Source organism: Rhincodon typus, chromosome 9, assembly GCF_021869965.1.
Source record: "Rhincodon typus isolate 14 chromosome 9, sRhiTyp1.1, whole genome shotgun sequence".
NCBI classification, from domain to species: domain Eukaryota; kingdom Metazoa; phylum Chordata; class Chondrichthyes; order Orectolobiformes; family Rhincodontidae; genus Rhincodon; species Rhincodon typus.
This window is the reverse complement of record NC_063340.1, coordinates 48,839,636-48,856,185: the sequence shown is the minus strand read 5'-3', so window position 1 is coordinate 48,856,185 and position 16,550 is coordinate 48,839,636. Positions and strand designations below refer to the sequence as shown.

General features: G+C 40.7%; 1 protein-coding gene across 8 annotated transcripts in view; it reads right to left on the bottom strand.

Moving 5' to 3' along the window:
• The window catches only part of taf1a (TATA box binding protein (TBP)-associated factor, RNA polymerase I, A), a 32,141-nt gene extending 19,933 nt beyond the window's left edge, over positions 1-12,208 (bottom strand). Inside the window, exons 1-3 of one of the 8 annotated variants that reach the window (XM_048601282.1) lie at positions 11,180-11,432; positions 9,896-10,008; positions 603-763 (exon numbers count right to left, since the gene is read on the bottom strand). In XM_048601282.1, the coding sequence (XP_048457239.1) occupies positions 603-729 (127 nt within the window). In that variant the 5' untranslated portion in view covers positions 730-763; positions 9,896-10,008; positions 11,180-11,432. Of the gene's footprint in view, positions 1-588; positions 764-9,895; positions 10,009-11,179; positions 11,433-12,086 lie in introns of those variants that run through there. The other 7 variants (XM_048601283.1, XM_048601285.1, XM_048601286.1 and 4 more) reach the window with 7 other exon arrangements.
• Between the last annotated feature and the right edge of the window lie 4,342 nt (positions 12,209-16,550).

Here is a 16,550-nt window from a genome sequence, read left to right as displayed (position 1 = left end):
GCTAAGGTGGCTGGACAGCTAGTTTGCGATGCACAGAAATGTCAAAAGCGTGGGTTTAATTCCTGTACTGGCTGAGGTCACTTTAAAGGTCCCTCCTTTTCAATTTCTGCCCTCACCCGAGTCATGGTGACCCTCAGGTTGAACAACCATCAGTCATCTCTCTCTAAAAGAGACAGCAGCCCTAAGGCCCTCTAAGACATGGCTAATTTACCTTAGCATAAGTAGAAACAATGTTCAGGATTATTGGGAAAGGCAGGAGAGTGGCATTAAGTCAGGACACTCATTAGGAGAGCTAGTACAGACACAATGGGCTGAATGGCTCTCTTCTGTGATCCTATAAAAACAAATAAGCTTATTCGAGACTGGGTCATTCAGCATATGCAAGGCTGAGATAGCCAGGCTTCTAATCATTAAGTGAATCAAAGGTTATGGGGCAGGAGAGTTGAGGACTATCCTGATAGAGTGGGCTTGATGGGCAGAATGGCCTATTTTGCTCCTGCATTTTATGGTCCTATAGTATTCTTTAATGTCACTACATACAGCCTCTGACTTAATAAATCATTTTAAGTTCTAACAGAAATGGCTTACGGAGGTAGCCGTACTTTGGAACTGAAGTATACTCGTAGGCAGGTGTAAACAGATTTCTGGGCGGGAACTGCTGGTCTGAACAGGTCCATCATCAGTTGAATGGTCTCTTTCTGCTATTAGCTCAGCAATCACATCATCCATCTTCAGCTCACCGTTAACGTGAAACTAAGACAGCCTGAAAAGTAGAGATTACCTTTGATTAAAAAAAAGAACCAACTTCTTGCTCGCCGAGCCGGTGTGCTTGATGCAGATATTTCGTCACCCTGCTCAGTAACATCATCAGTGCGTCTCTGGTGAAGCGTTGGCGTTCCGTCCCGCTTGGTACTTACTTGCCAGAAGTGATACCAACCACCCCAGCAAACCGAGGCATATAAATAACAAGCAGGACAGAACACCAATGCTTCACCGGAGGCGCACTGACAATGTTACCTAGCAAGGTGACGAAACGTCTGCATCAAACACACCGGCTCGGCAAGCAAGTCTACAACCTCATCCACAAACCAAGCTACGAATCTTCTCAAAAACTTTGAACCACCTTCCGGTTTACTCCCAGTGCCATGTTCAAATGTGGGAAAGAATGAGAAGATGAGAGGTATAAATCAATGGCTGAAGAGATGGTGTAATGTTCAGGGAATCAGGTTCTTGGGTCATTAGGATCTCTTCTGGGACAGAAAAAACCTGTACAAAAAGCATGAGTTTCACCTGTACTAGAAAGGGACCAATATCCTAGTGGGAAGGTGTGCTAATTCTATTAAGGCAGCCTGTAAACTATTAGAGAAAGGGGGTGGGGGATCCCAAGTAGCAGAGTAAGCAGAAAGAAAGATAATGATGGTTTTGAGTCTGAAGAGAACAAATTAATTAGAAAAGACAGACAAGAGTAAGCCAAAAAACGAAGTTGCTCTAAAGAATTAAACTCCATTTATTTCAATGCAAGAGGTCTCACTGATAAGCCTGATGAACTGCGGGTACGTTCGGTAACATGGGATTGGGACATCACAGCTATTATGGATACTTGGCTGAGAGATGGACAAGACTACAGCTCAATGTTCCGGGTTTCATATGCTATATGGAGGATACAAAGAGACAAAAGAGGGAGAGAGACATTTTTGATTAAGAAAACCGTTACTGCTGTAACTAGAGAAGATATTCTGAAAAACTGTCCAGTGAAAATATATGGGCTATAATTAGAAATTAAAAAAGGAAAGATTACCTTGATTGGATTGTACTATAGAACTCCCAGCCATCATAGGGTAATTGAGGAACAAATATATAGACAGATCTCAGATATATGTAAGAATAACTTTTTTTTTCTTTATTCACTCATGGGATGAGGGCGTCGTTGGCTCGGCAGCATTTATTGTCCATCCCTAACTGCCCAGAGGGCAGTTACAAGTCAACCACATTGCTGTGGGTCTAGAATCACATGTAGGCCAGACCGGGTAAGGATGTCCCTAAAGGACATTAGTGAACCAAATGAGTTTTTCCAACAATCGACAATGGATTCATGGTCATCATTAGACTCTTAGTTCCAGATATTTATTGAATTCAAATTCCACTACCTGCCACGGCAGGATTTGAACCCGGGTCCCCAGAACATTATCTGAGTCTCTGGATTAACAGTCCAGCGATAATACCACCAGGCCATATGGCTGTAATAGTGATTGATTTTAATTTTCCAAACATTGACTGGGACTACCATAGTATTAAAGGTTTGGATGGTGAAGAATTTGTTAAACATGTTAAACAAAATTTTCTTGAACAATATGTAAAATGTTTCCACTAGAGAATGAGCAAAAACTTGACCTTCTCTTGGGTAATTAGACAGGGTAAGTAACTGAAGTGATAACAGGGGTGATAAACACTTTGGGTCTAGTGATCATAATTCTATTAGTTTTAAACAGTTAATGGAAAAGGATAAGCCTTTCATAAAAATTAAAGTTTTTAATTGCAGAAAGGCAAATTTTAATAGTACGAGACAAGAACTTTCAAAAATTGATTGGAGTAGATTTCTAAAGGAATGTCTGAAAAGAGTTCCAGAGTCATTATGTTCCTGTTAGAGTGAAAAGCAAGGCTGGTAGGATTAGAGAACAATGGATGAATAAAGATATTGAGGTTCTAGTCAAGAATAATAAAAAAAAAGTATTAGATATAAACAACTAGGTTTAAATGTATCTCTTGAACAGCATAAAAAGAGTGAAGGGGCATTCTTAAGAGGGAGATCAGGAAGGCAAAGACAGGATGCAAGATAGCCATTGCAAACAGAGTTAAGGATAATCCAAAGAGACTCTACAAGTACATTAAGAGCAACAGAGCAACTAGAGAGAAAGCAGAGCCCCTTAAAGATCAAAGGGCTCATCTCAGTGTTGAACCTCAGGAGATAAGGGAGGTATTAAATGAATATTTCACGTCAGTTTTTATTTTGGAGAAAGAAATACAAGCTAGAGAACTCAGGGAACTAAATAGTGATGTTTTGAAAACAGTTCACATTACAGAAGTAGTAGAGCTGGCGGCCTTAAAAAAATATGACGATGGATAAATCTCCGCGTCCTGATCGAGTGTATCCTAGGTCGTCATGAGAAGTTAGGGGCGAAATTGTAGGACCCCTTGCAGAAATATTTGTATCATCTATAAATAAGGGGGAGGTGCCAAATGACTGGAGATTTGCATAATGTTGTGCCTTTGTCTAAGAAGGAAAAGCCTAGAAAGTATAGACCTGTGGGTCTGACTTTGGTGGTGGGTAAGTCGTTGGAGGTGATTCTGAAAGATAGGATTTATATGCCTTTGAGGAGGCAAGGAATGATTAGGGATAGTCAGCATGGTCTTGTGTGAGGGAAATCAAGGGAAATTGAATTTTTTTTTGAGGAAGTAGCCAAGAAGATTGATGAGGTTAGAGTGGTACATTGTTTATTTGGACTTTAGTAAAGCCTTTGGCAAGGTTCTGCCTGGTAAACTAATTTGTAAAGTTAGACCTTGCCAATTGGATACAAAATTGGCTTAACGGCAGAGTGATGGTTGTTTCTTTTTGTCAGAAGGCCTGTGATGTTCACAGGGATCAGTGTTGAATCCACTTTTGTTTGTCATTTACATAAATGATTTAGATGAGAATACAGAAGGCATAGTGAGTAAGTTTGCACCAAAATTGGTGGTACAGTGGACAGTGAAGAAGGTTATCTAAGATTACAAAGAGATCTTGATCAATGGGATCAAAGGGCTGAGGAGTGACAGATGGAATTTAATTTGGATAAATGCGAGGCATTGCATTTTGCTAAAACAAACAAGGGCAAGACTTATACAATTAAAAGTAGGGCCTTGGGTAGCGTCATAGAATGGAGAGATCGAGGGGTTTGGGTACATAACTCTGAAGTTTGCATCATAAACAGATAGGGTGGTTAAGAAGTTCAGCATGCTTGCCTTTATTGCTCAGACCTTTAAGTCTGGGAGTTAGGATGTTATGTTGAGGTTGCACAGGACGTTGGTGAGGCCTCTTCTGGAGTACTGTGTCCATTCCTAATCTCCCTGTTATAGGAAGGATATTATCAAGCTGGGGAAGGTTCAGAAGAGATTTACCAGGATGTTGCTGGGAATGGAGGGTTTGAGCTATGAGAACAGGGTGGATAGGATGGGACTCTTTTTCACTGAAGTGTAGGGTTTGGGGGTGACCAAACAGAGTCTTATAAAATCATGAGGGGCATAGATAAGGTGAATGGCAAGGGTCTTTTCTCTAGGATGGGGGTTTTCACAACAATATTTTTAAAATGAGAGAAGAAAGATTTTAAAAATACATCAGAGGCTTTCTTTTAAAAAAGAAAAAAAGAGAGTAATTTGTGTGTGGGTTGAACTTCCAAAGGTAGTGGTGGATGCAGGTACAGTTATAATGTTTAAAAGACATTTTGTAAGGATGCGAGTAAGAAATGTTTGGAGGGATATGGGTCAAGCACAGGCTGGTGGGGTTAGTTTAGTTTGGGAATATGGTCGGCATGGACTGGTTGGATCGAAGGGTCTGTTTCTGTGCTGTATGACTAACTTACTCAAAATCACATGAAAGTAATAACCAAGAGGCCAGATATCTGAGTTTTAACTTTGCCTGGATTTAGATTTAAAACCAATTTAATTCTCACAAGAGGCAAAATACAGACTTAAGTACCAAATTTGGCACTTTTACAACTATTTCCAAAGTCTGCTCCAGTAGCTGGATCCCCAGGTTTCCTCTCCAATGGATCTCTGCTTATCAAGATGAAGGGATATTCCAATCTTGAACAGCTTACCGTTGGTTACACTTGTGTAAACCTGGAACAACAGTATAGTGTAACAAAGGTGCTCTTTAAGTCTATTCAATGGCAGTCTTTCAGAAGCCTATCTCTACTTAATCCCATTTCAGTACTTGGTTGCTTCTTGAAAAAAAAAATCCAATCTTTCCAATGGCAAACATGCTTTGTGCAGAAATATTCAATTCTCCTGTGCCTTCTTATTCTGGAAGTGCTATTTCAGTTTCACTTTATCTACTGAAGTATCTATGTAACAGTAGGAAACGCAATCTAAGGGGTTTCTTTTCAAAGGACAGAGGTCTTGTCTGTTCAATTAGCTCAATAATTTTTTTCCACCGCTTCTGGGATCAGACTTTACACTGTCTCTACTAGCCCCACTCATATCACAGTACCTACAATTCTTCCAGCTCAGAATGGGGTGTGGACTGATGGAAGTTGTAAAGGAACAAGAACATGTACAAGAACACATACACAAAGACAAATTACACAAAATTCTATTAAAATCCAGTAAAATAAAGATGGAATAATGTTTTGCAGTCACACTTAAACACAGAACAGAGAACAGCACAGTACTTGAAACGCATCAAATATAAATATGTTCAAATTTGGTAACTGGATTCATCGAATGAACTTTTTCAAAAAAGTACAAAAGCTCCATCTGGTGGTGAAGAATAAACACTGTGAGAACATCACAGCAAAAGCCTCAAAGTCCAGAAACAAAATATAAACATGCTCACTTCGAGCAGTGATATTAGATATTTTGGGCCTTAATTAATAACTTAAAGCAAACAACTCATCATCTTTGAAGCATTTCCTTTCTTTGCATCTTAAATAACGAGGTGCACGAAGTATCAAAACTGCAATCGAACTTTTGCTGCATCTTGTTATCCAGTTATTTCATGGTTGACTTATGTTGAGAAAGTACAACTACCAGATATTGTGCTGTTGGACAAGGTAGACACCTGTGCTGCAGAATTCACTCAATGCACCGACCCACTTCCACATTGGAATCCTTACAAACTAAAATGTCAATCAAGGATTACAACAGAACTATCAAAGCGATAGGCAATCAAAATGGAATAAAATTAGAAAATACCAATAAAAAGGTAAAGTCACCACAGTCTTACCAGACCGTAGGCTCCTCTCTCTTTAGACAGAGATGTCTGGTGGTGGTTTAACCTGAGGGTCACCATGCCACAGTCAAGGGGAAGAGGTGGAGAAGGAAAGACCTTGATGGTAACCTCACCCAGTGCGGGAACTGAACTTATGCTGTTGGCATCACCCTGCATGGTAAAGCAGCTGTCCAACCAACCAACTAGCCCCAAAAAGAACTCATTTCAAAAACGCCCTTCAATGCAGTGTTCCACATACTTCACCAATCTTTAGGGGAAGAAGTTTCTTTGAAATTCCTTATCTTATCTTGATGGCCTCCAGTTATCTTCTTCACCACAAGAAGAAACGTTCTTTCTGTATTCACTGTCTCTAAACCTTTCATAAAGGCTTCCATTAGGTCACCTCTCAGTTGTTGCTTTTCAAGAGGCAAGATCCAGTGTCTCTAACATTTCCTGAAGGGACCGCTCACATTTCCTGATATTATCAGGAAATTTCTTCCTTCACCCTCTCCATAGGGCAAGACTGCAAAAGTGGACCATTTAGTCCTTCAAACCTGCTCCATCATTCCATAACATCATAGATTACTTGTTCGAGGTCACAACTTTCCTGTCTGCCACCCCTCTCCCAAACCATTAATTTCCCTGTCTATCAAAAAACTAACTCAGCCCTGAATAGATTCAATGACCCAACCTCTACTGTTTTCTGGGAAAGAGAATTCGACAAGCTAATGATTCTCAGAAAAACAGTCATCTTGATTTTAAAAAGCAAGACCTCAGATTCTTAGAATGTGTCCTCTAGTTCGAGTCTCATCTACATAGGGTGAATGCTGAGAAGATATTCTCCAAACAAGACCCCTCAGAATCTTAGAAGTTTCGATAACATTACCTCTCATTCTTCCATCCTGTAACGGGTAAAGGTCCAATGTTTTCAACCTATCTCCACATGATAAGCCCTTCACTCCCTGAATGAGTCTGGTGAGCATTTTTTTTTAAATAATATGGCATTAGATTGTACAGCAAACCAAAGTTTAGATTTCCACCTTAACAGAGCTGGAAGGGATATGCTACCTCACTAAAAATTGGCACTGGTACCTTGAATACAGAAGTTCCACCTCTGAGCCCAGAACTCACTATTTCTGTCAACAGCGAACTGCGTGTGTTGCATATCCAGATCACAGAGACCCCAGCACACTTAAAAAGATACAGCTGCATGGCTCACAAGCAATTTTCATCATCCTAGTTTCTGAAACAGGTCTCATGAGTATGAGACATTAGAGGAAGTGGTCTAAACGTACTGTAGCTCTTTGAAAAGGATGTTGCCGGGACTGGAGGGTTTGAACTATAGAAGGGGGCTGAATAGACTGGGGCTTTTTTCCCCTGCAGTGTCGGAGGCTGAGGGGTGACCTTATAGAAGTTTAAAAAAATTAGGGACACAGATAGGGTGAAGAGCCAAAGTCTGTTTCCTAGGGTAGGGGGGAGTCCAAAACTAGAAAGCAAAGTTGAGGAGCAGGGGACAGATTTAAAAAGGACTGAGAGGTAACTTTTACATGCATACGGTGCCGCACGTATGCCAAAAGAAGTGGTGGAGGCAGGTATAATTACAAATTTAAAGGCATCCAGGTGGGTACATCAATAGGAAGGGTTTAGAGGTATAAAGGCCAAATGCTGGCAAATGGGACTTGGTCAGATTGGGATGTCTGGTCGGCACGGACAACTTGGACCAAAGGGTCTGTTCCATGTTGTATGACTCTATAAGGAGGTCAGGTATCCTGCTGGAAAGGTCTCGGTATCACTGTGGGATTATTACCAATATAAATTTGCATGTAAAAGGAGGATTAAACATGTGGAACTGTTAAGTTGTCAATCATTTACATCCTCTGTTTTTTAAATTTTGAAAAATTCTTGCTGTGACTCTTGCTTGAAAAAAAATGTTTTGCAATTTCAATGGATGTTCGTTGACACAAGCCCGAGTTCTAACATTATAGGATCACTCCGCAGAAAAGTAACTGGGGACTCAAACATGAACTCTGTCTTGGGAGCATTCGTGAAAGAGAAACAATCAAGTTTCTCCAGCACTTTGTATTATTGAGTATTTGGTGACAGCTTCTACCACCTATCATCACAGTGGGGGGACAGTAAATTCACAGCTTGATGGACAGCTCCATGTGGGTATAAAAGGGATCAGCTATATTTTCTGGAGGGCTGTGAAATACAATCGTTTTCTGAAGAAGGGTCTAGGCCCGAAACATCAGCTTTCCCGCTCCTCTGATGCTGCTTGGCCTGCTGTGTTCATCCAGCTCTACACCTTGTTATCTCAAATACAATTGTTTGTTCTGTAATGGATTAAGCACTTGAATAGATTTAAATTATGAAAGAGTTTTTAATAAAGGAGTGTTATTTACCATAGGGAATTAAAAATTTGTTACTTGAATTTATTTTATGTCATCTTACTGTGGCTCCTAAGATCTGCCTATGGTAGATACTGGGAGAGTTGACATGGAGTGAGCAAGGTCAAAGGGTGGTAAGTGAATGGTGCTAAATTGGCATAAAGCGTGTGTGGCGGATGGACGAGCATGAGAAATGTGTAGGGATGAGGGATGCAAGAAGGCCCATTTTTAATATCAGTGAAATAAAGTCCCAGGGCACCTAGGCAAGTCTTTTAATTAGCCCACCTAGGTATTCAACAATTTATGTGGCTGCCTTGGGGCTCCTTCTGTAGAAGGCATACCTGCTTCCAGTTAGCAACGCCCAAATGAAAATTAGGCCATTTGGGGAAGTTTCTCTCAAGATCTTTTGGGGAATTAGAAATCTTCTTGACTGCATACTCAACACAGGAGCAAGAGGCTGGTCCCAAGTGTAGTCTAACCAACATTTAATACATAGAGTCATACAGCATGTAAACAGACCCTTCGGTCCAAACAGTCCACGCCGACCATATTCCCAAACTAAACTAGTCCCACTTGCCTGCGCTTGGCCCATATCTCTCCAAACATTTCCTATTCATGAACTTATCCAAAAGTCCTTTAAATGTTGTGACTGCACCTGCATCCACCACCTTCTCTGGCAGTTCATTCCATGCACGAACCACTCTGTATAAAAATGCTGCCCCCTCACATCCTCTTTTAATCTTTCTCCCCTCACCTTAAAAATATGCCCCCTAGTTTTGAACTCCCCCACCCTAGGGAACAGACCCTTACAATTCACCTTATCCATGCTCCTCATGATTTTATAATCCTCAATAAGGTCACCCCTCAACCTCCTCCACTCCAGTGAAGACGTCGCACCTTTTCCAGTCTATTTTTATATATCAAACCCTCCATTCCCAACAACATCCTGGCAAATCTTTTCTGAATCCTCTTGAATTTAATAATATCCTTCTTATAACAGGGCAACCAGAACTGCACACAACACTCTAGAAGAGGCCTAACCAACATCCTGTGCATATTGAACATAACCTCCCTACATTTCAATTCTATCCCCCTAGAAATGAAGTCTAGTCTTTGGTTAGTGGTTTTATGGCCCTCTAGGGCCAACAGCACAAGTTCAATTCCTGCACTGCTGAGGTTCCTATGCACTTTCCTTCTAAACCTCTGCCCTTGCCCGTGGCGTGGTGACCCTCAGGTTAAACCACGACCAATCATCTCTCTAATGAGAGAGCAGCCTGGTCCAGTAAAGACTGTGATCACACAGTGCGGAGCTGGAGGGGCACAGTAGGTCAGACAGCAACCCTACCCAGGACCTCCTCCTCAATGTGCTTGGCGCCATTAACCATGTGGTCACCATCACCTCTCCCGTTGACACCACCGACCTCGTCTTTACTCCTCTGATGCTGCCTGGCCTGCTGTGTTCCTCCAGCTCCACACTGTGTTATCTCTGACTCCAGCATCGGCAGTTCTTGCTATCTCCCAGTTAAAACTGTGGTGACTTTACCTTCATACTAGTCTTGAAGAACTCACATCACAGATTGACCAGAATTTTCACTAGGCCTTGAAGCATTCAACAAGGACTCCTTGTGTAAAGTCAACGCTGCTGAAGTTTGGAAGCTGTAAAAGAATGAAGGATCCAACAGTTTGAAATATTACATCTCTCTTTATTGGTATAAGTACTTTCACTCAGCCATATCATTACAAAATCTGTTCTTTCATTCCAGAAAGGAAAATTAAAAAAAATTCAGACAGTACAGCATTCTAAAAAGTGAACTGGAAAAGGGAAAGAACAGCAAACACCTATAGGAGACAACTGTAAAACCTCACTGGGTAAAGCTCCTGGATATCAAGCCCCACTGTTCCAAGAGTAATCATAAAAGTTAGAAGTTTTACTAAAGTCCCAAATTTATCTGTCTTGCAGTCTCAGATTAACAGAAAACATGGAGTAGGTTTCTCCACTTAACAAGAAATACGATATATCACAAATGGATTGATTCCAGCAACAGATAAACAAATATGAACTACTGGCTAGCTCTACTATCTAAACTTTTAATTCCCTTCTAAAAGCACCAACACACATACGAAACAAAAAAGTATCATCAGTGGAATGAAGAAAACTTGGGAATCAGTTCAAAGCATCAGTCCCCAGGATTTGATGCAGTGTTAACTTTGTTTCCAAAGTCCTTTAGTTCTCTGAATTTTTCCTTCAGGTTCTTCTACTTTGCAGGAGACACAGAGTGACTGGTTCGCAATTATAAAATCTCTGACTTATTGCTGTAATGCAACAGCTTACAGCAACTGGCAGGATAACACAATCAGCTTTATTTGGCTTCAAGTACCTTCACAGGAGAGACAGACCTTCTAGCCTACAAGCAACCAGTACTCCACAAGACTCACTTAGTATCAGAGATGGCTGGCAATGATGCAATTAGTGGAGGTGAGATAAATATATGAAGAAATACAGGGATGAATAAATTAGAAGTGAAGAAAGACTAGAAGGTGATGGAGTATAAACAAATGCAATTTCCTGTTGTGTTTGCATCTAATGGCCTTTTAGTGATGGTATTAATACGCAAAAAAACATATTAAACCCCTTCTACAACTAACTACTTTCCAGACAACATGAAATACTGAACTCTACCAATACTGAATACCATCCATTATTTCTTCGCTATTTCGGTTTTAGTTTTTCAAAAAAAAATGAAAGCATGAAAATCACAAAGTTTCCAAAAGCTAAACAAATACCAAGTTTTTTTTTCAAAAACTCCCAATGAAGGTCTCCACGCACCTTCTGATCCCTTATCCCCTCCTCTGGTTAACCTGCTTTAACACCGAAAGATTTTCCTCGGTAGTGACCAAATGTTTAGCACAATCTCCTCCACATCATTTACCCTCTTGCCTGGGCACGCTCAGGATTCTGCTCCCCATCCGGGCAACGTTCCAATCCCAGGACAACGTTCCATTCCCGGGGTGACATTCCAATCCCGGGGTAACGTTCCAATCGCTGGAAAAAGATAGATTTACTTCCCACGTGCTGACAATCTTAAACTCCTTCCGGGGTCATGTTGAATATTTGCTGCATTTTTTCTTAAAGCAACCATCCATATTCGGGATTATCGATTTTGTCCATTGAGTAACAGGAGTTAGTGACTTGGAAGTATTTATTCGTAATCTGGGATAAAGCTCAGTAAAAATATTTTCGGAATAACAGCCACTACATAGTCATCGTTTTAATGTATTTAACATTTACATTTATCGTGATGTGTTCAATTCCGTTCAAACAAACATGACGATTATGCATAGTGAGTTTTTTTTTGGAATTTACTGCTTATCTATTTGAACTTGTAGAAATAAGCCAATGTTTATTTTCAAGAGTGAAATGCCTCGACTGAGTCAAGATCAAATCAATAAGACTTGGCAGGCAAAGACGTGTTAAACCACTTGCACAACTACTTACTTTCCAGACAACATGAAACAAAATACTGACCTCTACGACTGAATATCATCCGAAGCGTGCAACAACTCAGTAGGTCTGGCAACATTTTAGAGGACGAAAGATGCTTGACCTGATGAGTATTTCCATGAATTTTTACAACACTTTGCAGATTTCCAGCATCCGTAATGTTCTGCTTTTAAGTGTGGTATGTCACATAAGGCAAGAAATTCCGCAAAGTGTCTTCAAACTTACCACATACCTCCATACCATTATCACCAGAACACATCTTTGTCTGCTTGCCTGTTCTGGCAGCTTCTCTTTCTTTGAGAACCTCAGTTATTGCAACTTTTTCAATTAAAATCTCCCTGTTTTCGTGCCTGCCTTAGCCCTCACACCATGTTTTCCACTGAGATGTGCTCACTGCTTTGCTGCCAGCCAATGTTGTCAGTGATAGCCCCAAAGATTGGGATAAATTCAGAATCCAGCAAAGGAGGACTAAAAATATAATAAAGACAGTGAAAATAAACTATGAGGGCAAACTAGCTAGGAATATAAAAATTGACAATAACAGCTTATTTAAATATATAAAACGGAAAAGAGAGGTCAAAGTGAACATAAGCCCTTTAGAAAATGAATCTGGGGAGATAGTTTTGGGTAACAAGGAAATAGCAGAGGGTTAAACAGATATTTTGCATCAGCCTTTACAGTGGAAGATACTTCAAGCATTCCATTAATACTAAAGAATAATCAAGTACCATCACCATCACTAAAGAGATGGTATTAGACAAATTAATGATGCTTAGGTAGATATATCCCTGGCCCTGATGGCTTCCATCCTGGGATCCTAAAAGAGGTAGCTACGGAAATAGTGGAGGCATTGGTTGTAATTTTCTAAAAATCATTGGATCCTAGAGAAGCACCAGAGGATTGGAAAACTGCTGAACCCTATTCAAAAAGGGAAGGAGACAAATCAGGTAACCATAGGCGAATTAGCCTAGCATCAGAATCTATTAGTATCAAGGTAGTATATTGGCATGGACAAAAAATTGGCTAATGGATAGGAAGCAGCGAGTGGGAATAAGGGGTTCTTTTCCAGGTTGGCAAACTACAGCCAGTGGGATTCCACAGGGATCATGCTGGGACTGCAACTGTTTACAACATGCTTTCATGACTTGGATTAAAGAAGTGAATGTACTGTAGCCAAATTTGTAGATGACTTAAAATAGGTGGAAAGGCAGCTTGTGAGAAGGATACAGCTTACAGAGAGAAAAACCAAACAAAGCTGCGGATGCTAGAAATCAAAACAAAACACAAATTGCTGGAAAAACTCTGCAGGCCTGGCGACAGCAGTGGAGAGAAATTAGAAAATATTTTGGGTCCAGTGACCCTTCTTCAGTACTGATGGCAGCTAGGCAAAGGCTTTAATGCAGAAGACAGGTGGGGGAGGGGTAAGGAGTAAATGATATGTGGAGATAGAGAGAGGAGAACAGGTGGACAGGTAAAGAAATGGATAATGGTCAGCCTAGAAGAACAAATAGCTGCTAATGAATGAGAATATAGAAGGCATAGTTAGCAAGTTTGTGGATGACACAAAAATTGGTGGCACAGTAGATGATGAGAAAGGTTTTCTAAGATTACAAAGGGATCATGATCAAATGGGTCAAAGGGCTGAAAAATGGCAGATAGATTTCAATCTGTATAAATGCAAGGTATTGCATTTTGGTACAACAAACAAGGGTAGGGTTTATACAATGCATTGTAGAGCCTTGGGTAAGGTTGTGGAACAGACGGATCTAGGGGTGCAGGTACATAATTCTTTGAAGTTTGTGTCACATGTAAACCGGGTGATTAAAAAGGCGAAATAAAAACTAAAAGAACTGCGGATGCTGTAAATCAGGAACAAAAACAAAGTTGCTGGAAAAGCTCAGCAGGTCTGGCAGCATCTGTGAAGTTAATGTTTTAGGTCTGGTGACCCTTCCTCAGAACTGATTCTGAGTTCTGAGGAAGTCTGTTCTGAGGAGTTCTGAGGAAGGGTCACCGGACCCGAAACGTTAACTCTGTTTTTCCCCTCGCAGATGCTGCCAGACTTGCTGAGTTTTTCCAGCAACTTTGTTTTTGTTCCTGGTTAAAAAGACGTTTGGCACACTTACCTTCATTACTGGGAGATAATAGGAACTGCCGATGCTGGAGTCTGAGATTACAAGGTGTGGAGCTGGATGAACACAACAGGCCAGGCGCATCAGAGGAGCAGGAAAGCTGATGTTTTGGGTCTGGACCCTTCTTCAGAAAAATTGCCTTCGTTATTCATTCTTTTGAATATAGGACTTGGGAAGTTATGTTGAGGTCGTACAGGACATTGGTGAGGCCTCTTCTGGAATACTGTGTCCAGTTCTGGACTCCCAGTTATAGAAAGGATATTATTTAACTGGACAGGTTAAATTGGATAGGTACATGATTTGGATTGTACCTAATTGGATTTGGGTAGGTACATGAATAGGAAAGGTTTGGAGGGCTATGGGCCAGGAGTAGGCAGATGGGACTAGTTTAATTTGGGATTATGTTCGGCATGGGCTGGTTGCACCAAAGGGTCTGTTTCCATGCTATATGACTCGATGACTCTAAGACTGAAAGGTTGATCTCATTGAGACATGTAGAATTCTTGATGGCTTGACAGGGTAAATGCTGAGAGGATGTTTCCTCTTACGGGACAGTCTAGGACCAAAGGGTGTAGTCTCAAAATAAATGAGTGCCAATTTAAGACTGAGATGAGGAGGAATTTCTTCTTTCGGAAGATTGTGAATCTTTGAAACTCCTTACTACAGGGAGCAGACTTGTGTATAGTTAAGGCTGAGACAGATTCTTGATCGGTTGGGCAAAGGGCAGGAAAATGGACATGAGGAATGTTGGATCAGCCATGATCCTGTTGAATGGTGGAGCAGGCTCATGTGGCTGAACAGCCTACTCTTGTTCCTATTTCTTCTGATCTTTTGGTCATAACTCTCATGTAATAGCTTTGGGAACTGGTATTTCTGAGCACGGGATTTAAGCAACCAAAACTAATCTTCTGGCTAGTCACATCTGCCTGTTTGGCAATGCCACGTAAAACACTTCAATTCCCGCTGGTGGTATGTGGATGATCATAGTGCGATTTGTCACACACACAAACAAAGAGCCAAAGGTAAGAAGGTACTCTCAGGTTCCGTCTCCCACAGACTGATGTGGAAATATGCAGGACAGTTGATCACTCTGCACTTAGCCTTTGAAGTAATTTTAACTGATCACCTGTCCTCTGAGTTCATTCTGTTCTGCATATAAACCTCACCACCCATATTCACAACTAACTTCTTGGCCTTTCATTCAAACAAGACTAATTTATCCCCTTCACCTTGATCACTGAAAAATCCATGTCTGACAACTTCCATCCCTTCCCACTCACAAACAATTACAAAGCATTTCCTTCTGTATCTGCCCTTGGCATTCTTTCAAGTCATTTTTACCGGCACTTTAAATCTTTCAACTATCTAGGCCCAAACCACATTTCTACAATTTATCCATTTATTCCATTACACTCTTATGTTCACCTTTGATGCTCATTTCCGCAGAAAATTCCTCTATCTCATAGCCTGTTCCTTCTTGCCATGGCCACCATCTCCCTTCCCTCAAATCCAACAAATATAAGCTCTTTAGTCAGACATTTGTACTTCTGTTAACAGTTTCCCTCAGTTACTACCACCACAAAAGAATTGCTATTCTGCTCATTATTCCAGCTCTAAGGCTTTCTGATAAGAAATAGCCTAATTTATATTTGATAGGAACAATACTGGATTTTACGTAACTGCTCTGTAGTATTAGATTTAATGCCAAAATTACCTAAAAATAGAATAAGGCAATTCCCAGTCCCTGACTGTTCACTTTCAACACTGCAGGAAAGGTGAATATTTGAATGGTGAGAATGCTTTGAATTCCCAAAGAATCACACAGCCCAGTTTCCAGGCCTGATGTTCCTGGCACCAACATCAAGGCTGGTCATGTGATAGTGAGGCTCCTGATTGCTCTGAGAATGCTCTGCCCTTGGGGAAAACCGATTTTACTCTTATATTAGGATACAACTTCGGACTGTGTCCAAGTACAACAGAACATATAGTTGTATGTTTGCTGAGGCCATTGTTATGATCCCTGATGAGACAATCAAGTATGTGTTTTGGCCTGGCTAGATACCAATAGCTTTTGTTATTGCTTAACGTAGACAAAGGTTGAGATCCTAGACACTTCCTAAGAGAATAAAGCCACATGATTCCCCAGGTTTGAACAAACTGCCGAGATTTAGAAAAGCAGAACAATGTGCTTTATACTCTAAACATTACGGATTAACATGAGGTTAATATAGGTAAAACCTTTCTTCTCACATATATTAATGACACTGCTGACACCAAATCCAATTAAAATGTCTCATTTACAAGGGATTTGAATTCATCACAATCAAAGATCTAGTTTTGAAACCCCCTCATCATTATCAATTACCTCAACAACTGCTCATGTTCTGGCAGTTCAACATTTTTTCACTGAAGCTGCATTCAAATAGAATCCTGAGACTGCACTCCAGAATCTACTCGTGGCACGTGTCTACTCTTTCATAGATAGCTAGCCTCACTACACTAACATTAACCTGGGGTTTCTCCAAGCTCCAATTTATCTCTACTGCATGAAACAAACACTGTTTGTG